The 9,259-nt window shown below is 52.5% G+C and overlaps 1 protein-coding gene across 3 annotated transcripts in view; it reads left to right on the plus strand.

The window, feature by feature from the left end:
* Positions 1-7,721, plus strand: part of Pfkfb4 (6-phosphofructo-2-kinase/fructose-2,6-biphosphatase 4) — a 42,429-nt gene extending 34,708 nt beyond the window's left edge. For all 3 annotated transcript variants that reach the window (XM_021171356.2, XM_029481952.1, XM_029481951.1), the window contains 5 exons: positions 341-445; positions 2,874-3,003; positions 3,099-3,161; positions 4,225-4,289; positions 5,865-7,721. In XM_021171356.2, the coding sequence (XP_021027015.1) occupies positions 341-445; positions 2,874-3,003; positions 3,099-3,161; positions 4,225-4,289; positions 5,865-5,924 (423 nt within the window). In that variant the 3' untranslated portion in view covers positions 5,925-7,721. The remainder of the gene's footprint in view (positions 1-340; positions 446-2,873; positions 3,004-3,098; positions 3,162-4,224; positions 4,290-5,864) is intronic.
* The last annotated feature ends 1,538 nt before the right edge of the window (positions 7,722-9,259 follow it).

The following is a 9,259-nucleotide window of genomic DNA, read 5'->3' on the forward strand; positions in this document are numbered from 1 at the left end:
GTGTCTGAAGACAGCTACAGTGTACTTACATGTAATAAATAAATAAATCTTATATAAAAAAAAAGACTTGGGAAAACATGCACATTAGTGCTAAATCCTATACCATCCACTGGGTAGATGTGTGATGGACAGGTAAGAACTATTCCTATAGCTTCCTACAAATGTGGCTACCACCAAACTTACTGTCCAGACAGGGTCTGCTTTGCCACACAGTGTCAGCTTTGTGCTAGGAGGGTCCCACTGGCCCAGAAAATGCTGGTCTCTTGTGCCTGCTCCTCCACCCCAAGGATAGTCTTGTCAGCCTGGCGTGGGAGCAGTGATGACTGCTGTGTCTTCCTAGGGCGTCTGTGAGGAAATGACCTACGAAGAAATCCAGGATCACTACCCGCTGGAGTTTGCCCTGCGGGATCAGGACAAGTACCGGTACCGGTACCCGAAGGGTGAGGTAGGCGGGGTCTAGGAGGTACCCGAAGGGTGAGGTGGGCGGAGTCTAGGAGGTACCCGAAGGGTGAGGTAGGCGGGGTCTAGGAGGTAGGCGGGGTCTAGGATCTTCATCCCCCGCACCTACTGCCTGCCTGGTACCTACTGCCTGCCTGGGAGCGCTGTTTGTGGTCTGGGCTTGGAGGCTCGGCCTTGAGGCAGGCAGCCTAGGTGTGGGTTTCTTCTCCCCATCAGTTCCCAGCTCTGTCTCCTGGATGTTACCTCTTCCTTGGGTTTAGGGGGACAGTGCTACGGAGAACAGGGTCTAAGGGTGCAGGTCTGGCAAGGGCAGAGCCTGAACTGAGTGTCCCTGGCTCTGTTGGGTTTGACTTTCGCAGAACTTCATAGTTAACTCATTGTCTCCTGGGACGCCCAGGCCAGCTCCTTTCTCAGGGAGTCACCAGCCATTTATTTCCCAGACTGCTCTAAGCGGCCATAGACCCAGGCCTCATATGGCCAGGCCTCACTCCCAGGTGCTCTCCACTCTTGTCTTAGCCCTGGACCTTCATCCTTTCTTTGGATGTTTCCCCTTGTCATAGGTGAGTCTGTCCTCCACACAACTCCATCCGTCAGCCCCTACCTTGCTTCCAGATCCATGGAGACCTTTCCCAGAGAGATTTGGCCAAGCCATCTCCTGTCACCTTCTCCCAGAGAGTCCCTGGTCAGAAAGTAAGGATCACCTTGGCTAAGGAATCCCCTCCTGCTTCAAGGAGGCGCCCTGGGATGTTGCCCCGAGACACGCGTGTGACATCATGCAGCTCTGGGTGACCTGGGTAATTGTCACGCTGTGCTGTGAGGTAGAGCTCAGGTTTAGAACTGTTTGAGGTAGTGGTGAGGTAAACCAGCACAAGGCTGGGAGGAAGTGCAGTCAGCTGCTTGCCTTGCAATCAGGACCTAAGTGTGATCCCCAGCACCCAGGTTAAAAACAAAACAAAAACTGTAGTAAGCATGCCTGTAATCCCAGAACTGAGGAGGCAGGGGCAGGTCGATCCCTGGAGTCAACCTAACCTACTCAGCTCTAGGCCAGTGAGAGGCCTTATCTCAAAAAATAAGGTGGCCAGCACCTGACAAAAGGACATCCAAGGTTGACCTCCAAGCCTCCACATGTGTGTGCACACACACATATAATCACTGAACACCCTTCCACACAAACATGAAAATAATAAAGAGAAACAGAGAAGGCAGTTTCTCAGACTTGAGAACGTAGGGGGAGATTGATTATGGTACTAATCACAAAAAGAACGAATCAGGAATACCCCAGAACTGCTAGAGGTCAGCCCAGACCAGGGTGTCAGTCCTCTCCCCGCCCCCCGCCAGTGACAGTGTGGGGCAGGCTCTGCTGGGAACGGGGGTTGGGGGGGGGGAGAGGGGCATTTATTTTGAAAGATGGATAACTGTGCAGAGAAATGGAATTGCCCCACCCTCTGGCCTAATTCTCAGGTAAAGATGGAGCTAGGGATTGCCCCAGAGGACAGCAGGGCCTAAGGTCTCCATTACTACAACAGTGGAGGAGGGAGCAGGCAAGCAGGCAAGTGTTCCTGAGGACCTCCCGACAGTTGTCAGGACAGTTGTCACGCTCTAGGAGGTTCTAGGGCCTTTGCCCCACCACACCCACCCTCTGCTCCCTCCCTGTGCTTCAGTGCTGTGGCCTGGAGGAGAGTAGCACCTTTCGGCCAGTCACAGCTTCCAGTGACTGAATCCTGAAGTGGAAGGCTGCAGGGGGCCCCAACGGTGGCATGAGGTAGCTGGATAAACTGAGGACATGACCAGTCCTAAGTATGGTTCTTTCTGTGGATCTGAGCGAGAGCAGTCTGGAAGAGTCCAGAGCAGAGAGAGAAAGCGGTGGGCTGAACATGGCAGCCGACTGGCCTTGGGCATGAGAGAAGCTGAGAGAGAAGCCGGAGAGCTACTGCAGGAGTTCAGGGTGGGAGATGGGAAGAAAAGCCAGGTTCCTTTGGATACTGACGGAGCCTGGAGCCCAGAGTGCACCGTTGGTCCAAAAGAATGGACCTGACAGTAGCCTCCTGGGAAGTCCTACCAATATCTAGCCCTGGATGGAGCACGTGGCCCCCTTCCCAGGTCGCCCCCCACCTCCTACCCAAGTTGTACATCTCACTAAAGCAGCAGCTGTCCACTGCACTCCCTCAGGAACCAGGCTGGAGGGAGCTTAAACACAGCCTCTAGGGTGGTGAGCAACTCCAGGAGTTGGCTGGCGCCCACTGCCGAGCACACCTGCCTCAGTTAGGGTTTCTGTTGCTGTGATGGTCACCACGGCCACAGCACTTCCTAGTTTGTGTGTCAGGTTGTCATAAGATCAGACAGAAGAACACCTCCGATCCTGTTCCAACCCTGGCGCCAGGCCTGAAGGATACCTTCCCTGCTTGCCTTTGCAGTCCTATGAAGACCTGGTGCAGCGGCTGGAGCCCGTCATCATGGAACTGGAGAGGCAGGAGAATGTGTTGGTCATTTGCCACCAGGCTGTCATGCGCTGCCTTCTGGCCTACTTCCTTGACAAGGCAGCTGGTGAGGGGCCTTGTCCCAGGTGGGTGGGCTGTGTGCAAGACAGGAGGACACCCAGGCATGTGTGACATGCCAGCCCTGTCATCTTTTGTCCACAGAAGAGCTGCCCTACCTCAAATGCCCCTTGCACACAGTCCTGAAGCTCACACCCGTGGCTTACGGTAAGGGAGCTTCCTGTATGTTGACCTTGGCAGGCTGTAGGGTTCTGTGATGCCCCACAAGTCCCTTCTTTCTGTCTGGGACTCATTCTCCTGTGTCCCCAGCACCCCTTGCCTTTTCCAATTCCCCTTTCCTGTTTTTCTTCTTTCCTTGTCTTGAGGTGGGGTTTTGCTCAGGAACTCCCTCTCTCAGCTCCCCTTACTCCCCAGGGCTGGAATTCTAATTGTACATCTAGTTTGTTTTTTAGTTTATAGTTTGTATTCAGTTATGGTAGCTTATACTTATACTTGTAATTAGGAGGCTGAGATAGGAAGATTGTTAAGAGTTCAAGGCCAGGTCTGGAGAGATGGCTCAGTGGTTAAGAGCACTGACTGCTCTTCCAAAGGTCCTAAGTTCAAATCCCAGCAACTACATGGTGGCTCACAACCATCCGTAATGAGATCTGACACCCTCTTCTGGTGCAGTCTGAAGACTGCTAGAGTGTACTTAGATATAATAATAAATAAATCTTAAAAAAAAAAAAAAAAGAGTTCAAGGCGTTCAAGGCCAGCCTGAGATCTTGTCTCCAGTTTCCATGACTACAGGAAGCCTCCTCAGTGATCTTTGATATTTCTGTAACCTTAGAATATTCTGGATAGGGGACATTTATATTCCTCCATGCTTCTAGATGCAGATGCTAAGGCCACAGCCTGCTCTCCTGGGTCACACCTGAGGAGAACAAAGCTTCAGGGAGCTGGTGTTATCCCTCCCTCCCCTCAGGCTGACTGGACTGAATTTGGCAGAATAGAGGGTGTCCCTGGTTTGGGGGGCACTGAGAGTAAGGGATCCCAACTACCCCCAGTCTCTGTGTAAGCAGCCTGTGTTACCCAGGTGGCACACATGGGCAGTCACATGGATACGCAGGAGTCTGTCAAGGCTCCTGTGCCTCCTGGTGTTCCCTGACACTGTCTGGGAAGGGAGAGGGGAAAGCTGAACTCTGTATGCCCAGTCTCCTCCCCAGAGTAGGTTGGCTGTGGCTCTGGCTGCCGTCTGTGTGGGGACTGCAGTGGCCTCTTCCTTTAACAGGCTGTAAAGTGGAGTCCATATTCCTGAATGTGGCAGCTGTGAACACGCATCGAGACAGACCTCAGGTAGCACTGGACTCCCTGCTGGGGTGATGGGCACGTTCCCCTGGGGTGTCCTAGTTAGGTCAGGGACCAGGTTAGGGTGGGGGCAAGTATCTTCCTGGGACTGTTTCCTGTTTGGGCCTGTCTCCTGTGGCCAGGTGGGGCTGTGGCTTGGTTAAGTACTTCCCAAGGTCAGCCCTGGGGAGGTACCTGGAGCTGGGCCACTGGCAGGGAGCACCCGGAGCTGGGTGTGTTCTTGAGGCCTCACAGCTCCTAGGCAACCTGCCATGGGTCTGGACCAGAGCTGGTCCCAGGTGAGGGAGAGGCTCGCTGCCCACCCATGGCAGGTGGTGATTCCCAACTCCCTGGCCAGTCCAGGCTTCGTGGGCACCTTTGTAAACTGGGCACCTTTGAACTTTAGAAAGGATCATGGGCCTGAATCTTACCATGGCTGAGCTGGTAAGATACTTGCCTATCATACACAAAGCCTTGGATTTGGTCCCCAGCAGTGTTTAGTGACACCTGCCTATAATTCCAGTGTATGGAGGCAGGAGGAGCAGAGGTTAAGGTCGTTCTCCGTTACATAGTGAGTTTAAGGGGTTACATGGACTACATGAGACTCCTCTTAAAAAAACCACAATAACAAACCAACCCGGGGCTGGTGAGATGACTCAGTGGTTAAGAGCACTGACTGCTCTTCCAAAGGTCCTGAGTTCAAATCCCAGCAATCACATGGTGGCTCACAACCATCTGTAACGAAATCTGATGATGCTCTCTTTTGGAGTGTCTGAAGACAGCTACAGTGTACTTACATATAGTAAATAAATTAAAAAAAACCAAAAACCAAAAACCAAAAACCAACCCTGCTTCAAAATAAGGATTCTGCCTGCTCCTTCAGGTCCTAGGGCTGGCGTATGAACTCAGTGTAGGCCAAGAGGAGCGTGTCTCTGTCCCTAAAGGTCTGGCATTGTCATACTGCACAGGGCTACAGCTCCTGACACAGTCCTATAGGTGCTGGAGTTAAGGGAAGCCAGGGAGGCATCAAAGGACAGGCTCATGGAGCCAAGGGAAGTCTTAAATCCCCGTTTCCCCAGCCTAAGATACCCAAAGCTTAACAGGCCAAAGCTGGAACTGGGCTATGTAGCTTTCGGGGGTCATTCACAGTGAGAGCTTCAGGGGTATCACGGGGCCCTGTGGTTCAGTCCTGTGGAGATGAACCATATTACAGACTAGGAAATGTCTGTAGGCTGCTAGAGCCAGGAATGAGGTGCACTCAGGGGCTAAGTCCCCTACCCCCACCTTCTCTCCTTCCCCAGCTGACCTGTCCTCCCATGGGAGGTTGAATGGCCTTGCTTTGGGTAGCACCTGAGCTGCTTGCAGTGGAGCGGGGAGTGGGCAGCACCCTACCCCACCCTTGTCCTGTCATCTGAGCACCCATCAAGTGGTGCTTGATGATGACGTCCTGCTTAGGGCAGGCTAGGGGCTTTCAGCTGTAGTTACCAAGTCCGAGTGTCTGTGTGGCCACAGTGATCAGGGCAACAGAAGTGTCCCGTCTATCCCTGTGCAGGGTGAACAGTCTTTGTCTTTGTTGTTGTGCAGAATGTAGACATATCCAGGCCTTCAGAGGAAGCCCTTGTCACAGTCCCTGCTCACCAGTGACCCTGACCTCTGGCAGAGGGGTCACTCCAGGCCACCTTGTGTTTGCTGTACTGATGGTACCACCATGCAGGAACACTCCTGAAGCCATGGGTGGCTAGCAACACTCAGAACCCTCAGCCTGGCCCAGCCGCCTCCTTGTTGACCACCAGTGACAGGTTGGGTATGGCTGCTGAGAATCCCTGGGCTATGTGCTCTGCTGCCAGCCCCTCTGCTACAGCTCTCAAGCAGTCTGCTCACCAGGCTGGCTGCTTCATGACGTTTGCAACCTTAAATGAGACGCTGAGACAAAAAACTCTCACTAAGACATTCCACTGTGGCCCTGCTGCCTGATGGGGGCCAGGCAACCCTTGGAAGAGCTCTACCGCCCTCTCCATAGCTACTCTTGGAGCCAGAGGCTTGATCTTCATGGGGCCTTAAGTGGACACTGCCCCAGGTGAAGTGGAAAGCCCTTCCTTCCCTGCCTGGAACAGAAGATGGAGCAGGGAAGCGTCTACCCACGTCTAAACTCCGCATCTGTGGGTACCATGCGTGGCACCCATTCCTAATGTCTACCAAGTTATACACTGGAATACAGGAGAACTGCAGCCCAGGCTGCCTCGTCCTAAATTCTCTTGCGGGGGGGGGGGGATCCTGTAAAGGCAGGGCAGCTTTAGGAAGTACCTTCTTGGTGCACACACCAAAGTGCTTATGGAAACTGGTCTCCCCTACCTGGCTGTCGCTGTCACTGTCCACACAGAACTGTACACTGGTAACGGGGACATGCCTTTGTCATGAGAGGCTCAGAACTGGTGGTCCTGTCGAACTGTCTTCCCATTTGCTGGCCTCTACCTGTAGGACTGAGGAAGGAGAAGACAAAGCATGAGGCAGCCTAGACCCCAGGAGGAGTCGCTGGCCCCACCCTAGTTTTGATTCAAGTACAAATTAAGTCCTAGTGCAAACAGCCTTATGAAGCCTGGTGCCTCTCATGCCCCGAGTTCTTGTGGGTCTACAAAGCATAGTCAGGCTCCATGTTTCAGCTGACCAGCAGGGTGATAGGCAGGTTGTGGAGCAGGGCAAGATACTTTCTCTAGCAGTAACTGGTTGCTCTAGTGTCCACAGAGCGGCCATGGGGAAGCCATGCCTTGCATCCAAGAACCGTTCAAAGCCCAAATCTGGCAGAATAGTCCACCTTTTCCAGCCCTGCCACTCCTGGGCTGTGTAGCTTGCAGCTGCCATCTGCCCCTGAGAAGTCAGTGCCATTATTCCAAACTGCTGTCTGTGCGGACCTAGGGAGGGACTCCTGGGCTCATCTCCTCAAACCTCCATGTCCTAGCTCGGAGCCGGGGGACCATACTACTGCCTTCGGGACACGGGCCCTGCAGCCTCTGCCCCATGTCCCTCAGAGTCTCAGTGATGTTCATCATATCATCTGGACACCTGTTAGCCCTAGCAGATGCCTGTGGTCGGCCACTGTGGATAATGGCTGGATGCAGCTTGAGGCAAAGACCACCAAAGCCTTTTTCCTCTGTGCCCCGGGAAAGCAGGAACCGATGGACCCAAAGGTGTAAGAGCCCCGGGTGGGGGCAGAGGGATGTCAGTGGAGCAGGAGTTGTGCTGGAACAGCCCCTGAAGGGCTTCCGCAAGGCAGTCGCATGGGGGCCTGGTTGTCAGGCTTTAGCTGAGTTGGTTCATGGGTTCACAGGAGGAACTGCCAACATTTCCTGCTTTCCCTAGAATGTACTATCCTGGTTTTCACTTGTGCATTGCACTGTGTCCAGCATTCTTTGCAATAAATACTTTAAAAAACAAACAAACAAAAACAACAACAGTAATCTGAGGTGGTATTTGATATTTTGTAACTTGTTCTGTGGTGTGTGTGTGTGTGTGTGTGTTGGAATCCTTCAGTCAGCTTCTGCCCAGGTACCCCTTGAAGACAGCCAGGTGTGGTGGCAAACATCTGCAGTCTCAGCCTCTGGAGGCAGAGGCAGAGGGATGTCTTTCTTAATCAGCATTCTACTGCTCTGAAGAGACACCACGGCCTCCGTCAGCTGGAGCTTGCTTGCACTTTCAGAGGTTTAGTCCGTTCTCATCATGACAGGAACATGGTAGGACACAGGCAGACACAGTGCTGGAGACATAACCAAGAGTTCTACATCTGGGTCTACAGGCAGGAGGAAGAGAAAGACTCTGGGCTTGGAATGGGCTTTTTGAAACCCCAAAACTCCAACCTTAGGGACACACTTCCTTCAACAAAGCCACACCTCCTAACCCCTCTCAAGTACGGCCACTCCCTCATGACAAAGCATTCAATACATATGAGCCTCTGGGGCCATTCTTATTCTAACTCCACAATCTTATCTTTCTTGATCGCTTCCTCTCAATTTTTAAAATTTAGTTATTTTTATTTTATGTATGGGCATTTGGCTGTCTGTATGTCTGTTCACCATGCGCATGCCGGGTGCCCACAGAGGCTGGGAGAAAGCAGCGGGCTCTCTGGAACTAGAGTTACAGTTGGTTGTGAGCTGCCATGTGGGTGCTGGGAATTGAACCTGGAAGAGCAGCCAGGGCTCTTAAACCTACTGAACACTCTCCAGCCTAGGATCTATAACCAAGCCTGGTTTTCTGAGTCTTTCATCTCAATGTGGAGTGCTGAAGGCTCGTGCAGGATTTGTTTGTTTACATATACACCATCCACCTCAAGTTTAATTTACACAAAACTTCAGCTAAATTGCTGACCCCTAATCCCCATCCTTCAACTTCCACACCTAGATGTCCCCATGGACACAGGAGATGGCCACCCCTTGGCACTCACTGCCTCTCTTGCATGCTCGCCTCTAAAATTCCAGCTGACCTCGGCTCTACCTTCAAAATAAGTGCAAAAAGGAATTTCTTGCCTAGAAGCCTGGGATTGAAACCCAACACCACAAACAAAAATGGCTGCAGTAGTTGCCCACATTCTGATCATCTTCTCTCCTGGATGATCATTTCAGGCTCCACGGGAGTATTTGGCTTCTCTGTACCTCATTAAAGTCTGTGAGTTGCAGTCAGAGCTCTTACCACCTGAAAATAATTATGGAGGGACTGGAGAGATGCTCAGTGATGAAGAGAACACACTCTTCTCGCAGAGGACCCGAGTTCAGTTCCCAGCACACATGATGCTCCACGCTGCCTGTAAGCGCAGCTCACCCCTACAGGTGGCACACACACTGTGTACATAAAATAATTGGCTGTGTGATGATGGCTCACGCCTTTAACCCCAGCAATCTGGGAGGCAGAGGTAGGTAGATCTCTGCGTTTGAGGCCAGCCTGGTCTACAGGAGACCCCAGTTAGTCAGTGAGGAACATCAGGCTCCCCC

The sequence above is a fragment of the Mus caroli genome, chromosome 9, assembly GCF_900094665.2.
Source record: "Mus caroli chromosome 9, CAROLI_EIJ_v1.1, whole genome shotgun sequence".
Classification (NCBI taxonomy): Eukaryota; Metazoa; Chordata; class Mammalia; order Rodentia; family Muridae; genus Mus; species Mus caroli.